At 55.5% G+C, this 18,977-nt stretch overlaps 6 protein-coding genes across 6 annotated transcripts; 3 read left to right on the top strand and 3 right to left on the bottom strand.

Annotated features, from left to right (window-relative positions):
* UMAG_05209 (uncharacterized protein) lies at positions 1-2,400 on the top strand (the record flags this gene model as incomplete). The annotated part of the gene is made up of 1 exon (XM_011389947.1): positions 1-2,400. One exon carries the CDS (start codon positions 1-3, stop codon positions 2,398-2,400), a length of 2,400 nt encoding a protein of 799 aa, XP_011388249.1.
* A 252-nt stretch (positions 2,401-2,652) lies between these two features.
* Positions 2,653-5,148, bottom strand: UMAG_05208 (uncharacterized protein; the record flags this gene model as incomplete). Its single annotated transcript, XM_011389946.1, has 1 exon — positions 2,653-5,148. One exon carries the CDS (start codon positions 5,146-5,148, stop codon positions 2,653-2,655), a length of 2,496 nt encoding a protein of 831 aa, XP_011388248.1.
* Positions 5,149-5,990: 842 nt separating this feature from the next.
* Positions 5,991-6,743, top strand: UMAG_05207 (uncharacterized protein; the record flags this gene model as incomplete). The annotated part of the gene is made up of 1 exon (XM_011389945.1): positions 5,991-6,743. The coding sequence occupies one exon, from the start codon at positions 5,991-5,993 to the stop codon at positions 6,741-6,743; it is 753 nt and encodes a 250-aa protein (XP_011388247.1).
* Positions 6,744-7,028: 285 nt separating this feature from the next.
* UMAG_05206 (uncharacterized protein) lies at positions 7,029-11,099 on the bottom strand (the record flags this gene model as incomplete). Its single annotated transcript, XM_011389944.1, has 1 exon — positions 7,029-11,099. The coding sequence occupies one exon, from the start codon at positions 11,097-11,099 to the stop codon at positions 7,029-7,031; it is 4,071 nt and encodes a 1,356-aa protein (XP_011388246.1).
* Positions 11,100-14,911: 3,812 nt separating this feature from the next.
* On the top strand, positions 14,912-16,876 carry UMAG_11569 (uncharacterized protein; the record flags this gene model as incomplete). Its single annotated transcript, XM_011390088.1, has 1 exon — positions 14,912-16,876. The coding sequence occupies one exon, from the start codon at positions 14,912-14,914 to the stop codon at positions 16,874-16,876; it is 1,965 nt and encodes a 654-aa protein (XP_011388390.1).
* A 716-nt stretch (positions 16,877-17,592) lies between these two features.
* Positions 17,593-18,456, bottom strand: UMAG_05204 (uncharacterized protein; the record flags this gene model as incomplete). The annotated part of the gene is made up of 2 exons (XM_011389943.1): positions 17,593-18,298; positions 18,389-18,456. The coding sequence occupies 2 exons, from the start codon at positions 18,454-18,456 to the stop codon at positions 17,593-17,595; spliced, it is 774 nt and encodes a 257-aa protein (XP_011388245.1).
* Positions 18,457-18,977: the final 521 nt, after the last annotated feature.

Here is an 18,977-nt window from a genome sequence, read left to right as displayed (position 1 = left end):
ATGGAGCGTCTACTCAACCTACAGACGGCACTCTCACTCGGCTATGTCGGCTCGATGATCGGTGGTGCCTATCTATGCTCGCTCTACATGCTGCCGTCCAACTGTTCGCTCAAAACGCGTCTCATCTATCTGTGGCTATCGTTCGACTGCATCTGCCACCTCGCGCTAGAGGGGTGGTTCGTCTACCTATCGACGCAATCGCGCACGGTGAATTCGTGCTCGGGCTTGTTCGCATACGTCTGGCAGGAGTACGCGGCAGCGGATGCAAGATGGGGAACCGCCGACCCGACGCTGGTCTCGATGGAATGGGTTACCGTGCTGCTGGCTGGGCCGTTGGCCGGCTACTGCGCATGGCTGTTGCGCAAGCACGATGCGACTTACCATTTCTGGGTGGTCGTGCTGAGCACGGCTGAACTGTACGGTGGATGGATGACGTTTGCTCCGGAATGGTTGACGGGCAGTCGCGCATTGGCGACCTCCGACTGGCTGTTGCTGTGGGTGTATCTGGTGTTGATGAATTTGGTTTGGGTGGTAGTGCCCGCGTGGTTGATGGTGGATAGCTATGCGTTTGTGGCCAACAGCTTGAGCGAGACCAAGCTCGTGGATTGCACACTTGAATCAGTACAACCAACACCAAGTAAGACCAAGCTGGAGCCAAGCACGAAACGTGTCACTGGGATGCGCGCCATATCTGGCTCGGCGTACCTGTTGCTCGTCGCAGCACTGTTTGTCTATATCATGCCAGTCGGTGTGTCTGCCACGAGCCAGCAAGCGTACGATCCGCTCGGGACGACAACGCTGCTCCCAATACCCAGCAAGCGAACCGAGTCGATGCTGACCACACTGTACGGCGTGCTGGTGCCGCTACTACTGCCGCTCGGACTGTTGGGCTTTTCATTCACAGTGGGAGCGATTCAGGTGGCGGATAAAGCACTTCGCAAGGTACGCAAAACGAATCGCACCAGGCGGCGCAAACTGCTCGCCTCGATCGGGATCGATGAGAAAGTAGAAGCATCGAGTCGCACACTGATCGGGTTCTTCCATCCGTACTGCAACGCGGGCGGAGGCGGCGAACGTGTGCTGTACGAAGCGGTACAGCTGCACCTCTCTCTGGATGCGCAATGCGTCGTGGTTATCTACACGGGCGATTTGGATTCGGCCTCGAAAACCGAGATTCTCGAGAAAGCGTCTTCTCGATTCGGGATCACGCTGGATGCGGATCGGATCATCATGGTGGCGCTCACGCGGCGGTGGATGGTGCAAGACTCGACGTGGAAGAGGTTTACGCTGCTGGGCCAATCGTACGGCTCGGTATGGTTGGCGTTGGAAGCTCTGTCGTCACTGATCCCGGATGTGTACATCGACACGATGGGGTATGCATTCAGCTATCCGGTGGCTCGACTCTTGGCGCGTCGGATGCCAATCGGAGCGTACGTGCACTATCCGATCGTGTCGACAGACATGCTGCATCGCGTAGCATGTCGAGAGGCAGCACATACCAACGCCAGCGTTGCGCATTCGCGTGTGCGCACCATGCTCAAGCTGTACTACTACAGACTGTTGGCGCGCTTGTACAGTTGGGCGTTGAAGCGAGCCGATGTGATCGTCGCCAATGGCAGCTGGACCAGAGCACACCTGGAACAGCTTACCCGCCGCAAGGTGGAGCGTGTATTTCCGCCGTGCGATACCGAAGAAATGGCGCAGTTCGGCGTCGAGCGCACCTCGCGCACCGTGGTATCGCTCGCTCAGTTTCGGCCCGAGAAGGATCACGCAATGCAACTGCACATCCTCAAGAGCCTGCTCACCTCGCATCCGCACTGGTTCACTTCATCCCCCGCCGTCAAGTTGATCCTCATGGGCTCGTCTCGCAACGCAGACGACCAACAACGCATCGCCAACTTGCGAAGCTTATCCACTTCGCTCGGCTTAGATGCGCATGTCGAATTTGTCGTCAACGCCCCCTTCTCGCACATCCTACAAACACTCAGCACCGCCAGCATCGGCTTGAGCACCATGAAGGACGAACACTTTGGCATCAACGTGGTCGAATTCATGGCTAGCGCTCTCATCACACTCAGCCACAAAAGCGCTGGCCCTTGGTTGGATATCGCTTGTCCATCCAAGAACCACCAATTGCCCACCACACCTGTCACTCGCGCGCAGCCCGCAGTAGGATACCACGCAGAATCCGTCGACGAGTTCGCCGCTGTACTGGTCAACATCTTTGAAACGCAGCTTGTTGATCCGCAACAGCTGACGCACATGAGGTCCGCTGCTAGACTCAGGGCGCAGTCCGTATTCAGTAGACACGCCTTCATCCACGCTTGGCAACAATGTCTCTGGTCCAAACTGCAACTCAAGCTAGACTCGCAACAGCACCACAACATGAAACTCGAATGAAATTCACAGTAAACCTAAATACAGTATGTTTTCTCTCAGCTACCCCTGCCTCCCCTCGCCAGTCTCGCCAGGCTACTACGCACCGGCCTCATCACTTCCAAAGCTCCCACCACAATGCGCACTGCTCACATCTGTGCGGTTGAGACCATCGAGGTCAGACTCGCGACGGTGCTGCAGATATGTTTGTTTCACGCCGCTACGTGATTGCATGGTATACAAGTGCAAACTGAGCGACAGATGCTGACAGTCGCGTCAACACCGTTCAAACACACGATACAGATCCGGCAGGTTGGCCACCTGCATGACAAACTGGTTAGCTGCCTTGCTGGCCACGTATCTGCCTCTGCACTTGCGCATGCTGTCGAACCATAGATGCTGCACTCTTCTTTTCACAGCTTCTTGCTCGTCTTCGCTCTCCTTCTGCAACTGTTTGGATTGTTCCCCCTCTCGACTTTGCGCGCCGTTTCCAACGGCTGTCGCTGTGGGCGAAGCTTCTACAGAAATCGGCGGCGCGCAGGGGAGGCAGCTCCATGCAAGCTGGTGTGCAAATGATTCAAAACACTCTTGCTCGTCAGACCAATTTACGCGCGTCGCCATTCTCACCAACAGCTGCGGCAAACGATCCATGTCGATGGCATTGCCAAATGCACCGCTCCCCGGGAGCAGACTCGGCAAAGCGATGAGCGTGCGCTTGTCGGCCTCCAAGCAGACCGAAAAGTATTCTTCGAGCATCTCGGCGTTCTCGAGCAGCAAATCGACAATCTTTCGTGTCATCGCCTCGATGCTTTCAAAGTCGTCTTCAGGGATGCCAGCCGTATGTTCAAGCCCCAAACGAACGAGATCCTCGAGCTTGGGAGCAGGGTCCAGTCGAACGCGGCCCAGACTGCCAAATTGACCAAGGACGAGTTGATAGGCGAATTCGCGAATCATGACATCGTGATTGACGAGCAGCAGCCGTGTTTCGTGCTGAATCAGGCTCAAGCCTTTGTGCAGATCGACCACGCCGACAAACGTGTGATTCTGCACCACCTCGGTCAAATTGCGATGTTGCGCCTTGACGATCTGCGCTCGTAAATTTCTTACCGATGTCAGAGCGCAGTCTGAGTCCGAGATACGCCCATTCAACGATGGACGACTGTGTTTGACCATGGAATCAAAGGTGCTGCTGCTGCTGCTGCTGCTGCTGCTCTGGCCACCACTACACGTGCCGCCAGACGTGATAGTGCTGTCTATTGGTGCACTTTGGTGCGGTATGGACACCGACGCGTGCTCTGCTGCTGATTCTGCCATCAATGTGTCCGACATAGAAGTCTCTGTGTGCTCAGGGTCCAAGGCGCGCTTCTTGGCAAGGGATCTGGTGCCGAGCATGACGTCCAGAGTCCTCGTCTTGGCATCCACGCGAACCAGATGCTGAGGATACCCTTTTGAGGAAGAAATGGGACCTGCGATTTCCGATTTGCGAAAGGCATTGGCAGGGGTTTTGCTGTCGCTTGTGCCGCCTTTACTGCTGCTGCTACTTGTAGCTTGTTGGAGAGGTGGCTTTTCTGCCTGGTCAGTCACTCTAGAAGCTAGGGCTGCAGAGCTTGTCATGATGCCTACATCAGGTGCAAGTACGGGCAAGACGGCTTGCGAAAAGGCGAACGTCCTGCTCGAATTGGCGCCTGCAAGCCTTTTTTGGGCAGCTTGGCAAATGAGTTCGACAATCTCGTCCTGGTGCAGAAAATGCACCTCCTTCTTGGTGGGATGCACGTTGACATCGACGTTGGCAGGGTTGATCGTGATGGAAAGATAGACCCAAGGATGGCCGCCTTTGGGCAAGAGGGTAGCATAGAGTGCTTCGATGGAACGCTTGAGCAAGGGGCACTCGACGAGACGATTGTTGATAAAGCATAGCAGTGTGGTTCGTTTGCTGCTCCAGTTGGCGCCACTGATCCAACCATGACATTGAAAGCCGAGTTGGTCGTCCGAGACGTCGTTGAGTTCGACGAGTTCTCGTGCGACTGCGTTGCCATGCAAGATGCGAATGGTGTCTAGGGTAGAGTTGGTCGGAGAGGAAGGCGTATTGAGGTCTGTGGAATTGGTGGAAGCTTTTCGACAGACGAAGCCGACGCCTCTGCCTCCGTAGTGGACGGCGTACTTGGACACGACATCGAGCGCTCGATTGTACTCGTCGGCAGCACTGCGCAAGGCTCTGCGTCGCTGGGGAACGTTGTAGAAGAGGTCTTCGGCAGTGATGAGTGTACCGTCTGTGCCTGCACACTGCTTGGGATCGGCGCTCTGACCTGGTTTGGGAGGTGCGAGTCTGCCATTAGCGTAGTAGGCTCGATAGGCGCAGTGCTGATGCTTGGTTTTGGAGACGACGTTCATGGATGCAGTGACGTAGCTGATACTGGCAAGCGCTTCTCCCCTGAAACCGAACGTCGCCATGTTGTCAAGATCGCCAAAGTCTCGGAGCTTGGAAGTGGCAAAGCGTTCGCAGAGCAGAGGCAGGTCGCCAGGTTGAATTCCAGAGCCATTGTCTTGGATCTGAAGCATCTTGATTCCGCCCTCCTTGAGTGTGATACGTATGAGGGTTGCACCGGCATCGAGAGAGTTTTCGATGAGCTCCTTGAGCGCATTGGCGGGACGATGGATGATCTCACCAGCTGCAATGCGATTCACGACGCTTTCATCGAGACGTTTGATGGGTCTGTAGCGCGAAGATTCTGCCTCGGGAGACAGCTGTTGTTGCTCGGTGTCGTCGGTCATGTTGAAAAGCGTGTAGACGCAAATATGGCATGTCTAAGCAGCAGCTAGTCCAAGCGAGCATGAGCAGGGCTTGCGATAGGCGCAGGTGCCTATATACCTGGAGCACTGCACTTTGTAATCGCAATGGCAAGTAGGTGAAAAAGGCTGAGTCGAACAGAGATGCGGGCCAAATCAAGGCTAGAAACGGCAGAGAGCTGCGAGGCAAAGAAATGCGAGGTAGTCTGTGTGCATGTCGGCGTAGCCGTTGAGGACTCTTAGCAACGCACACCCAACGGTGACACGCCCAACGGTGACAAATGCTTGGCTGAACGAGAAAGCGGAAAAGATGTGATGAGACGGTGACAGATTCACGATTCACAGATTGGCTGAGTCCGTAGTTTGTGGTTCGTGGTTGTTGCGTCCGAGTCGTGAGTGTTGGAAAGGCGATTGCAGTTACAGAGTCACACTCGTGACTGTGGGTGAGTGTTGCTCTCATTCGTGATTGTGCTTCTGCGTTTGACTTGTTCAGGTGCACATCACACTCGTGAATCACGAATTACGAATTACGAACACGGAAATTGCGAATGTACGCGTCGCGTTAATTGTTCACGATTGTTCACGATGATGTTGTGACTTGACAAGACAAATCACGAATGTAAACCCGTAGCCCGTAGCCCGTAGCCCGTGACGGTGACGTTGAACGCACGACGGGGACATGGTGAAATCGTGAATCGTGAATCATGAACTGGCTCTCGTCTTGTTGACCACACACATTTGCACAACCATCGTCATTCATCACGATTCGCATTGGTGATTGCTATCGCATCTTCCCACAACGTATCTCTGCTCAATCCGCGGCAACAATGTCGCAGACCGTCTCGCCTAGCTCACCGGGTCCGTCGGCCGTCTCGCCGTCCAAGCCTCAAGCGAAAGCTGCACGCGGCACGTCGATCTTTCCCACAGCCCGAGTTGCACGCATCATCAAGGCGGATCGCGACGTCGACATCTGCTCCAAGGAAGCGACTTTCCTCATTAGCGTTGCCACCGAGATTTTCCTCAAGAGACTCACCGACGAAGCATATACAAATGCAAAGCTGGACAAACGCAAAAACGTCTTGTACAAGGATCTATCGCGCGCAGTACAGCAGAACGAGTATCTCGAATTTCTAAAGGATGCCATCCCGACACCAGTGGCGCTGTCCACCGCGTTGGAGGCCAGACAGCAAAAGTCTCAACAGAGACAGTTGGAGGAGGAGATGATTCTGGAAGGAACGTTGCAGCAGGATGATGAAGACGAGCAAGAAGAAGAAGAAGAAGAAGAAGAAGAAGAGGACGAGGATGAGGATGAGGACGAGGATGAGCAAGAGCAGGAGCAGGAGCAGGAGCAGGAGCAGGAGCAGGAGGATGCTGCTGAAGAAGAAGCTACGGACGATCACGCTGATCAGGACCGAGCAGAAGAACAAGATGTGCCCGCAGACGACCATTCCACTCGAGCGGTGCGCGTCAAAACAAGCTCGAAGAAATCTGCTCCCAAAAAGAGCAAGTCGAGGTCCAAATTCACCGACTCCCAAGACGACGTCCAGATGCTCAACGACACGGACCAAGATGACCAATAGACTCGTCGCCTGCAGCAGAGGCGCAGCTGCTATCCAATCAGACATCTCCCTTGCGTCCATGCTCTACTCTCTGAGCACCGCCCCGCGTTATCATGTACTTTTAGCCCTCGACCGCAACTAAAAACCTCGGAAACCAACCCATTCCACAGCCCGGACTTTGCTCCCTGATGCTGATTAAGACTATCTAATTGAAAAAAAACAAGATACGACCGGTAAATGTAAATGCATTGCCTCACAGCCCAGTCGATGTAGAGTATGTCGGCTACCGTCACTCTGCATGGCATCTCACGCAAGACTGCCACCCATCGAGATCGCCGCTGCGGTTCGATCACTGCCCTCCAACAATTGGCCAAACAAGCCTGCAGCCGACTCTTCGCTTCGCATCTGCAGCATATAAATGATACCTGTCCTATTCCCCTGGTCGCTCAACTCGACCGCCACCCCCACTTTGCCGACGCGCTCCACGCCATCCGTCAGTACAATCGTCGAGATGAGCGTTTTCCGATCGTTTTCCACCACCAACTGTTTGATGTCATCCGGCAAAATGTGGTAGAGCTTCAGCCTGGTGTTGCCCAACGACTTCCACTGCGCGTGACTCTGCTTGAGGAACAATTTACATCGCATCTGCGCAGAGACCGTGCTGCGGAATGGCCCTTGTCGCTTCGAGACAGGGCTACTGGGCGGTGAGACATCGGTACCGCGCTCGCTTCGATCGCGACCTTCCTTCATCATCGCCGAGGGAAGTTTGGGCGCCGTGGACCCAGTGCTCGAGACCGAACGCGTGCGGATAAACGATCGACCTCCATCGCCTTCGTCCGACGTGCGTCCACCGCCGGACGAACCGTGCGATGCTTGGCGAAGGTTGGGCGCAGACGGCCTTCTCATGGCTTCACGTGGCGGCATACCGTTAGGCGGAGGACGAGACGATCCTGGAGCCCAGATAGGACCACCAGGTGCGCCTTGAGGCCCCGTAGCGCCAGCAGCCATTCGTCCCATGTGTGGGCGCGGCGCACCATTCAAAAAGGGTGGTCCACCAAGCCCCATCGTTCCCAGTCCTGGTCCCGGTCCGATTCCCGGTCGAACATGCATTGGGCCGAAACCAGGACTGTTACCTGGGCCGCCACCGGCCATCTGACCAGGAACTGGACTAGGCCCCCCACGTGGAAACGGCATGGGTCCGCCGGGTCCGTTGGGTCCACCAGGTGCTCTCATAGCGCCTAGCGAGCGAGGTGGCATGTTGGGATCTTGCATCAATGGTGGCCGTCCCATGTTGATGGGTCCGTTAGGTCCGTTGGGGCCAACCGCGCCAGGACCGTAGCGCGCAGGGCCAAACGCTGGGCTCGTTTCAGGGGAAAATGCACCGTTGCTAGGCGAAATGATGGCAGGACGCATCATCGGCGAACCTCGTGGACCACTGGGACCACTGCCGGGCGCGAAATGCGAAGGGGAAGGCGAACGAGGCGAGAAAGCCGAATTGCTGCCAGGTGGAAAAACGTTGAGATCTGGTGAGTTCATCGCAGGCCCCTTGGGGAACGATGCGACCGAGTTGAACGAAGCCTGTCTGGAAAGATCCGAATTCATGACAGGCGAATTGGCTGCCTCCTGGCTCAAGGATGCTGGCACCTCTACGATCTCATCGTGTCCATGCGTGGAAGAGGGCGTGATGGAAATGGCAGGAGAGAGTGCAGGTGTGGTAAGAATGGGCGCTCCGGAGCCCAATGTAGCACCGGAAGGAACACTACCACTGCTGTTGCTGTTGCTGCTTGCAGACGGGGTGGATGCGCTGGTGGCGCCCGTCTTGACTTTGAGACCAAGATTGGCCGCAAACTTTTGGCAGTCGGCGAAATGCTCGAGCCAATCCTCTTTTGCCTCGCGAGAGTCGGTATGTACGATCAGCTTTTCCTTTTTGAGGATGGTGATGGACAAGACGTTGCCCTGTCCACCCAGGTCGGTGACGCGCAGATGCTTGCCGGCGAGGGGCGGGTATAGAAGCCACATGTCGGGACCCACGCCGCCTTTGGAAAGCTCGGCCTTCTCGCTTGGGGTCATGCGCTCGCAGACCAAGAAGAGGTCGGTCAGCAAAAACATGTGCGCCCTGCGGATACTGATTTCGGGAGCGCCACTGGAGGGAGTAAAGTGGATCACAACGTCAGCCGACTTGCGCATGAAGCGAGCAAAGGGCAAGTTGGGCGGGTTCATCTGGAGCTGGCACTTTTTGGGCTTCATGGTAAAAATGTCGAGCGTCCTGGAAGTTTCGAGGCGCTTCTCGAGCAGCTCGATGGGCTGCGAGAGCGAGTTGGTGCGTGACGATGCAACGTGCTCGCCAGCCGTCTGTGAGCCGCTTTCGTGGACGCTCACCGTTTCAGAGTTGACACGGATCAAGTCAGGGCGCCGAGACGAGATGGTGGGCTGGTCGATACTGAGGCCATTGAGCTGGGCCGTGGGTGGTGCTCCGAGCAGTGGGATGCCTGGCGGTGTTGATGCTCGAAGTACAGAGGAGACAGGGCCGGTGTTGGAACCATTGCTTGGCTCTGCCGCCGAGACGCGAGGAGGAGAAGGAAATGGTTTGGTGACGGATGTCTGGACGGGGTGCACACTGGGCGACTGCGACTCGGAAGCCGAGGTGGCAGATGAGACACGATCGCGCGGTGAGGTTTCACTGGTGACGTTGCTATCGGCAAAGGAGCTATCGCGTGACTCGCGACCGGCAGCCTCGTCGAGGACCGAAACTGCGAGCCGGCGTTTGGACTTGTCAACGAGCTCGTCGAGCTTCTCGTTGGCGCGTACGAGGAGACGGTGATCGCTTCTGCCCGGTTGTGTGCTTTTGAGGAGGCGTGAATAGAGCTTCTTGTAGTATTTGAGACGGATGTGCGGTAGCGCAAATAGAGCATCGAGCGTCCATGGCTCGTTGGGATCGCGCTTTCGGTCGCTGAAAATGACGGGACGACCTTGGGCGTCTGTGGCACCCGAGACCTCTTGGAGGAGCTTGGATAGACGCGGATTCGACTGGACGGTAGACCAAGCGTCAAAGTCGGCTAGGTAGTTTTCGCAGAAGCGGGTGTAGGGCGCCTCGAGGTCGTCGATCCACTTCATGAGCAGATCGCCGAGCGCTTTGGGTGAGGAAGGGTTGGGGCCGATCTCTTTGAGCGCCTTGAGAAAGTTGCGATTGGCTCGGTAGACAGATTCGATGTTGCGAAACATGGTGTCGAGTTCGGGTGGGGGGAAATTGGAGCGAGACCAGGCTGCGGCCACCTTTTTGATGACCTTGCTAAGCTCGGAAACGTAGGCGGCTTCGGTCTCGAGCAGATCGACAAGCGGATTGGCCTTTTTGGATTTGTCCTTTTCGCCGGCATCCTTGGAACCGTCGTCGCCGTTTCCTCCTGCATCGCTTCCATCGCCGGCTCCGCTGTTGCGCTGTGAGCGGTCGCGATCTGCTGAGCCACGATTTGCGCCGCTACTTGAGCCAGACTGGCCGAGAGAGGTGCCATTGGTGCTCGAGGAGGCGGCAGAGCCACCGAAATTGCCACTAGCAGAGATGGCTGAGGCTGAATTTTGCCTGAACTCAAGGTTAGAAGGGCTGGCTGCGGAGATCGAGGCAGAGGAGGAGTAGGGGGAGTAAGAGGAGTAGGAAGAGGACGAGGGGTGCATGGCACTGGATGGACCGGCGAGCGCATCGAGCAAAGCGGCGTTTTTGGGTGCACCGACGTCGTTGGAGGGGCCGAGGGAGGAGGAAAAGGGAGATCTTGGCGTTGAGCTCGAGTAGTAGGATGAAGAAGGTGGAGCGTCGCGAGCTAAGAGCGGATGGGATATCGAAAAGGGGCTGTGCATGCCACTAGCGGGGCCAATGCGCGCGAGCAAATCGACGGGGGCTGTCGCCGTCATAGTGGTGGATAGCAAGGGGAGACGAGTGAGCGAGGTGTGGCGGCGATCGGAGGCTGTGAGGCCAGGTGCAAGGTGCGCTCGGTGGGTGCTACTACGGGCTTGACTGCGGTCGTCGTCGTGGTCGTCGTCGTGGTGGTGGTGCTGGTCTGGCCGAGACGAAAGAGACTCGCGATCGAGGCTGAATGGAGTAGCGCACACGAGACGGTGATCGTAGCAATGCTGAGAGCACGGGTCGGTTGGCAAGGAGGTGGGGTGGCTGAAGGAGCTGCGAGGAGGAACAGCACGGTAAAGGATGGCGCTGGCTCTTTCGTGTTGGGCTGAGTATGCAAAGGGAAGTGTGGAGCAGTGCAAAGGTGGTGGATGCGAGATAGGTGGTGAGGAGCCACGGGAGTTTTGTGCATTGGATATTGTGGGTAGGAAGTGTCGAGGATGAGGATGGGAGGGATCAGGGAAAGGCCGATGGCGAGGCAGCATAGCGACGTGTATCATGGTGTTCAGGAAGGTCACGAAGAGCGTGGGCGAGCGAGTGAAGAAGATCGAGTGGCGTGCAGGCGACAAGCATGGCAGATGTGCAAGAAGGAATTGGGCGTGTCAGTGGGGACGATGGAGAGAGGAGCGGGGCGGAAGTGAGCAGAAGCGTTGCGAAATGAAGCGAGCGCATGCGGAGATGATAAACGTACCAGATTAGGAGTCAAGCTTGAAGCTTTCGAACCCTTTGTTTTGATGGAACTGCCGCCTGAGAACTGAGTTTGAGCGCAACGCAATGGTGTATTTGTACGTCGAGTCGAGAAAGTCAGCGTCGATGAGAAGCATGGAAAGCCGAGAATTGATCCAGAAACGTCGGCGCGCTCCTTACCAAACCAAGGGGAGAAATCGAGGCCGGCCGGGGCTTGAGCTAGGAAGCTCAGAAGGTTGAGGATGGGAGAAAGAGCTGGACGCGATCCGAGAGTGGAATGGGTCGAGAAGCGGTGCCAACGAGACGAACGGGATCACCACGCGGCGCCTGCGTTAAGATGGTGATGGTAAGGATCCAAGGTGATCAAGGATGAGATTGTGCCGGTGTTGCAGCGGGTGCAGCTGCGGCGATGGCGATGGCGATGGCGATGGCGATGGCGATGGCGATGGCGATGGATGATGCGACGAGGCGAGCAAGCAAGCAAAGTCGAGACGGCGAATCGTCAATTGGCACCAAAGATAAACCCTCACGAATCTGAGAGTGAAAGAGTGTGAGAGTGAGTGACTGGCTGCGCTGTCACTTTTGTGTTGGTTGGAAACGTGAATCGTGGATCGTGAATCGTGAACTGTGAATAGTGAATACGTTGAACGTCTGCGTGCGAAACGATTACAGAGTGCAAAGGTGGAATTGACAATCGCCATATTGGGTGGGTTGAAACACGCAGTGTCAACACTTGTGTACCCCTCGCACAGGCACAGACACGCACACGCACACACACACACACACACGCACACGCACACATACCACGACGCACTCTCATGTCTGTCTATGCTAATTTGGCTGGCGGTAAAATTATGTTGCGTCTCGCATGCCAGTCAAAGCGCGACTCTAGCGAGAAACAAAGGGAGCAGCGTGCAATTGTGGATACTTTTCTTGTTTTTACAGTACAGTACAGCTAACATACCAACTTCCTACGAGTTACTGCGATAGCGCGAGTGAATCGCGACTCTGTGGTGCGGGATTTTTATTCGACTCGTGACTGTCCAAACACCCGCAACACCGCGCAGCAACACACACTCACAACTCACGACTTTGGCGCTCTCTGGAGTGTGCCTCTCGATTTTCAACTCCGTTTTTTTTTTGATTTTTCTATTAACGTTCTTTATTATTATTGCTGTTCTTTTTTTCCTTCTTGTCTTTTTGTCAGTTTTTTGTTTTTTGTTTCTCGTTTTTGTAGCGAACTCGAGGTTGAGTTAGTTTTCCTTCTTGACTTTTTGGGTTGGGTCTCTCGGCTAGAAGAAGGAAGCTGTGGGGCAAAGCCTAGCCCAGCACAGCTCTCCGAAGCTAAGCACAGTCGTCAATCAATCACGAATCACCTCATTCAGTCACGAGTGATTTTAGTCCCCGCCTTTGTGCAGTACCGAAAGAGGCTTCTTCGTTTTTGGCGGTCCATCACAAACATGCTCGCTGTAAATTATAATAATCTGAATCTTGAATTCCACCTTGACTGGATCAAACCTGTGATCGTTTGTCGCTCGCTTGGCTACTTGATCAGCACCGTTCCGAGGCGATAGACAGACTTGCCATTTGTCGCGGTAAGCTGGTCTCAATGTCAAGCCAAGCAGAGACGCTGGTGGCAGCCTTCCAGATCAGGGCCTATTCCGGGCGCTGTTTTGGTTGCATTACACTAGCAGAGCCGGCTGCATCGTCTCTGTATCGCGTCTGTATCGCGTCCAGCTTGTACGTTGTGCTTCCGACTCGCTCGATGCCAGCCTTGTGCCAATGTTGTATACCTCAGGAATGCTTCCCCGTCTTTGCGTCTGTGTCTGCGCTGCGCAACCGCGTATGCTCTATGCCATAATGCCAGCTGCCAGGGCGCCACGTCGCAATCACACGCGAACAGAGTGAAAAGCAAGGCGAGATTTGCGGCTTGCATGGATTGCATCTCGCTCGCTAGGTAAGTTGTTCTTGCTTCACGGGTGTTTTGTGTGCACGCACGAATGCTGAGTGGAAGCGTACCAGAGCAGCAGACTCGGCCACGCAATCAAGAATCCTAGCTCTCCATTTACAAATCGTCATGGTCGTTCTGGAGCGGCACTTGAATCTTGGACAGATCCCTAGTCACCAAATCGCCTTTGCTCGCGTAAGCTGCGCGTTTTAGCCCAACGCAATTCTCAAGCCTCGTTTTCCTCGCTTTGAATTTCCAGCTCAGTCGTTAGTTTCGTTCGGTGTTGGTTTCGTGCTCTGCATTTCCCTCTCTCTCTCTCTCTCTCTCTCTCCCTCTTACTGTGACTTACTCAAGTGCGCGCGAGTTAGGTCGTGTTGTTGTTTGGCTCATCCGTCATCACGGAGTCCGTTTTACGCGCCATGTTTTCATGTTTGGCCCAATCACGAATTGTGAATCGCCTACACTCACGACTCGCATCTTGTGCCTTTCCGCATTCATGACTTTGCACGCCACGCACCGGCTATTCGCCTTTTGGTGCCTGTACCTTGGGTAGCCATTGTCCTTTCTTTCACCGCCGGCGCCGAGTCCAAAAGTACAGCGGCTTCTGCTCGGCCGTCGATCACTGGCTGTAATTCGACGCTCCTTCGCATGTCAACATGGATCAGCTACCGTTGCGAGCTGTGCCCAGATCATCCAACACGATCGCAAGCCCTTTTCACTCGATGAAAGGCTTCCTTCCAACTTTTCTTTTCATATCCTAAATCTGCACGCATCGTGCCCTCGCTTGGCTGCCAAGCTTGAAGCGCCGTGATACTGTGCCTCTACCATCAATTGTATGCACCTTCACCTAGGCGAAGCGTCAACCTGGCTTGGTATTTCGAAATCACAGCACATCCACCTGCCAACTATCGTTAAGTTATTCAGAAAATGGGTATGCATAGCTCGCTGTCTTGGCATCCATTCACGATGGTGATTCTCAATCTGATCGGCGATCCTGCCCACGTTTCTCCGATCCATGCCCATCATCTCATCATTTTCTGTCCACATTTTGGTGATATAATTATTTGCGCTATGCCTTTTTCTTCTTGTTCTTTTTCTGTTCGACTACAGGCACGAGGCTTTAAAATCGCTGTCATGTTTCGTGCACGTTGCCAAAGCTGCACCCTCACGACTCATGACTATGTGACTCACGGCTACGTGCTGCGTATCTTAGCATGCAATCAGCACCGATCTAACACCTGCCATCCTGCCCACGCCATTCACGATTCACGATTCACGATTCACGATTCACGATTCACGATTCACGATTCACGATTCACGATTCACGATTCACGATTCACGATTACACTCACGACTCGTGACTGATGTCATTCTACCGTTTCCTGCATGCCGTTCCGGTCATGCCGCTACCGAACGTAACGCTCGTATCGACCTGACCACCAAGCTAGGAAGACGGCTCTCTGGTGGTCGCACAGCCAGCCGCACGAAAAAGAGCGCCACCTGGTCCCCTAGCAGGCACGGCCGACAAAAAAGCCAAAAAGGCTGCGACTGTTACGTTCACGTCACACTGCACAGAACACCGGTCGGTGCTGCTCTAAGAACGCCCTGTTCAGCTCAGCTATACACGGACGAGCCAAGCGACGGTCCATAGAGACATCCACCATGATCTTTTCTCGGCGCTGGACAATCGGCGTGCTAGTATGCATCACGCTTCTGGCCATATCGTCAAGAGCGACTCCTTCGAATCCGCCAGCCTTCTTCCACAACTCACGCGACCGTCCAACTGTCATCTCACTACGAGCGCCCGACCATCTGGTCACAACAAGCACCGACCACGCGTCTACGCAACGTGAACTCCAACACGCCTCGGTCGCGCGTCGCCGCTCGCTCTTCGCGCGTCAGGACCGTCGTGCTTCCACATCGAGCACCAACTCGAATGACAAGATCCAAACGCTCGGCTACCTCTCTGGCGCATATCAAGTGCCGCTCAACCTCTCCTCGAGCCCCGCACAGCTGGTGTTTGTCCAGCTAGACACGGGCTCCTCGGATCTCTGGATCACGTCCACCGCTTGCGCCTCGTCGCAATGCCAGGATGACAAAGTGCTCAGATTCGATTCGCAAAAGAGCACCACGTTCCAGCCGATCCAGGTAGATTCCGAGACAAGGCTCAATCTTACCGCCTCGAGCTTTGGCGGCAATGCTACCAACAACACCCGCTCGTCCTCGCATGGTACTGACGGCTATGCGAAGCGTCAAACGAAAGAAATGGTCGACATCCCATTCTCGATCTATTACGACGACACCACATCTGCCTCCGGCGTCGTGGTGGCGGACAAGGTGGGCATCAGTGATCTGAGCGTGGATCAGCAGGCGTTTGCGTTGATCAACGCGACCAATGTGACGTTAGGTGAGCAGGGCATTTCAGGTGTGCTCGGCTTGGGATTTGCTCGCGGAAGCGTAGTATCCAGGAGTCTGATCGGGTATGCAGATCAGATCGGTGCGCAGGTCAAGATACTGCCATTCCTGACGAGCTTGCTGCAGACGAGTGGCGCCTCCTACCCGTTGTTCGGACTGTACTTGACACGACAAGGAGGTACAGCGACGTTTGGTGCGGTCGACCCAGCCATTCTGCCGAGTCAGAGAGAGCGAAGTCAGGTGGAATGGTACGACGTTTACCCGTTTCCTTCCGGCGACACATCTGTGCCGGCGAACAACACGCTCAACCTCGACGCATCTGCGCTCGGGCCGTACGTGCAGTGGGTGTTGCCGCTGACGTCGGTTGGCGTCTCCGGTCAGCAAGCCACACTGCGTCCTAGCTTTACGTCGCTACGCACGTCGCTTGCGCTGCTCGATACTGGCTCGTCGTCCATACTCGGCCCGCCGTCGGCTGTGGCGTCGATCTTCTCGTCGATCCGCAACAGCCGGCACGTCGGCGACGGTCGCTTCATCGTGCCATGCGACACTACAGATCGCATGTACTTTTCTTTTGGTGGTCGAAACATCACACTGCTCCCCTCGGACTACATTATCGGGCCCGATGCACAGCAGCCGTATTTGTGCTTTGCCTGGCCTTCAGCTGCGCAAGCCGACGCAAGCGGCGTGGATTGGATCCTGGGTACGCCGTTTTTACGAGCGGTCTACTCGGTGTTTTCGATCGGCATCAACGGTAAGGAGCCGCCCAAGGTGGGGCTGTACCCGCTCAGGCAGCGCGCCGATGCTACACAGAGCTCTGTCGTCTTTTCACCGCAACCGACGGCGGATCTGTCGAGCTTTCTGCGCAACCATGCCACGACCATCAACAGCGTACTGCCCAACTCGTTGGTTTCGCTCCAGTCACAAAGCAGCGTAGCGTACTTCTTTGCGAATGCGACATCCACGCCAACGCTCGGTGTAGTGCCCACCAAAGTAGCTGCATCCAGCACCTACCGTGCTCTGCTTCCAACGCGCTCCGCCGCCACCGCCGACGATCTGCCCGTCATAGCAAGCACTTGCAGCGCCTTACCCGTTCCCGGCAACCCTGCCTCAGATGGCCACTCGAACTCTGCCACTCGCATCACCACGCGGTGCTCGCGACTTGCATCTCTGCTCGTACTCATGCTCACCTTACTGCCCTGTATGCTCGTGTGAAAAGTGAAAATGGACACTCTTGATTTCTCTGGATTTGCAGTCGATTGTTTCGACTCGACGAGGGCGCAGAGCATGCAAGCTAAGCTGATATGCAGAGGCATACGTGCGCCCAATACTGTGCGGTGCGAGCCGACGGTTGCACAAGACGCGGACCAATGCGTCGTGTCCGAGTGCGTGCGCAACTCCGATGCGAACTCGGTTGGTGGAGCGGCGTGCGGGGTCCGGGTGTACGCGCTTCCACTCAGGCTGGCTCAAGCTGTCGCTGTGCATGTAGACTCGGATACTCGCACATTGCAAGGGCCGCGCCGATTTGGGCGTGTCCTGAATCACACAGAGTTGCAAAGTTTGAATGAGCGTGCGGCGCGTATCATGTATCGGCTGCGGGAACATGCTTGACAGACCACACCACGGACGACGCACGTGCCACGCGATGGTCGGTATGGATGCTCGGTTCGCCATTGCATCCCACTCGAGCGCCGATGCAGCGTTTCGATGGATCGTAGGCGGATCGCAGCAAGACAGTGGAGCGCATCCTGTTCAGCGACCGTCTCGGGATCCAGGCTGTGCCATCATTCGAATGCTTGGCGACATGCCGAACACGCAAGCGCACGCCCATCGTGAATGCCAAGCTCAACGAAAAGAGATGTACAAGATGCGAATCAAATGTGTATTGCGAATTGCTAGAAAGGCATCTACAGCAAACGTGCGGGTTCGATCTAGTAGTCGAGCGCAGGTTGACCCCTGGCCTCGTTCAGGTAACCCTCCAACTCCCAGGCGCCATTCCAGTACTTGATACCGGCCTTGACGCCGCCTTCTCTTGCAATTCTGGTCTGGAGGCCTCGGAACTTGCGGACAAATGCGACGTCGTTGGCGCCCAGTCTAAGCACGGGGCAATAGTCATTTCCACCATCACCGACGTAGATGATTCTGTCGAATGCGGTTCGGCCGCCGTTTCGGTGGAGAAACGCGTCGAGTTCGGCGCCCTTGCACATGTTGGCGGAGCAGCCGACGTTGCATGTGTGCTGCGTGTCGGTGGCGAGGATGCGGCGTTGCAGGATGAGTGCTCCGTGCTCGTTGAATGCAGCGGGGTTCGTGACGATTTCGTCAAACAGTGTATCGAGCTTGTGGTGACGCAGGATCGTGTCGATATAAAAAGTGTTGCTGTTCGAGAGCAGGAAGAATGTAGTTTGACCGGCGGCTTTGAGCGCGGAAACACCACGTTTCACACCAGGATGGAAAGGCAGCGTAGTGAGCGCCGAGCGGATGTCGTCCTCGGTGACGCCTTGTTCGTGCAGCTTGACTAGCAGCGATGCGCACAGATCGGTGAACTGCTCGCTCTTCTTTCGTCGCTGCAACTCAGCCCGAAGTGGCGGACAGAGCACCTCGTGTACATAGCGATCCGTATCCTGATCCACCAACGACCTACACAAACCAAGATCTGTCAGCTCAACTTGCGCTCGTCCCCCCCCCCACCATCACCTCCACCACCACCTTGCTCGACAAACAACTTACCAGTCGAAATCAAATACGATCAGCTGCCTACCGCGCAGTTCAGGTAATGGTGAAGGCGCCGTGTTCATCTTGTCTTGTGTGGATGCGAATAACCGATGGATCGTGGTAAGACCGCAACCCTTCATCTGTGCACCAACCTTTGTACTTGCTCGCACAACGCATTAAGCTTCCAACACTCACCACTCACCACACGATTCGCATGTTGGATACACATCGAAATGTTCTTCTCAACCCGAATTTTCTAATTTGTGCATTTCTTTCTTCTCTCTCTCTCTCTCTCTGTGCGCTCGAGAGCGCATTACGCACCGCCACGCCAATTGCGAATCGTCCGTCATCAAATCTAATCGAGAATCGCGCTCGCACTATCGCGTTTCGCGTCTCGCGCTGTGTTGCCAGGCGAATCGCAGCCACGCAGCCAATCAGATTCCTACATTCACCACGCTGAATCGTTCACGCTGATGTCGCGTGTCCACGTTGCCTGCAGAGGCACATCGCCTCGCTCCCAGTGCGTTTCCGAGTGACACCTGCTACATGACGAATCCAGATTATTGCACCATCAACCAAGATATTTACAAGACAAGACTGTCCG

This window comes from Mycosarcoma maydis, chromosome 4 (assembly GCF_000328475.2).
Source record: "Mycosarcoma maydis chromosome 4, whole genome shotgun sequence".
Taxonomy (NCBI): Eukaryota; Fungi; Basidiomycota; class Ustilaginomycetes; order Ustilaginales; genus Mycosarcoma; species Mycosarcoma maydis.
The sequence above is the reverse complement of the archived record's forward strand: the minus strand, read 5'-3'. Positions and strand labels throughout refer to the sequence as shown.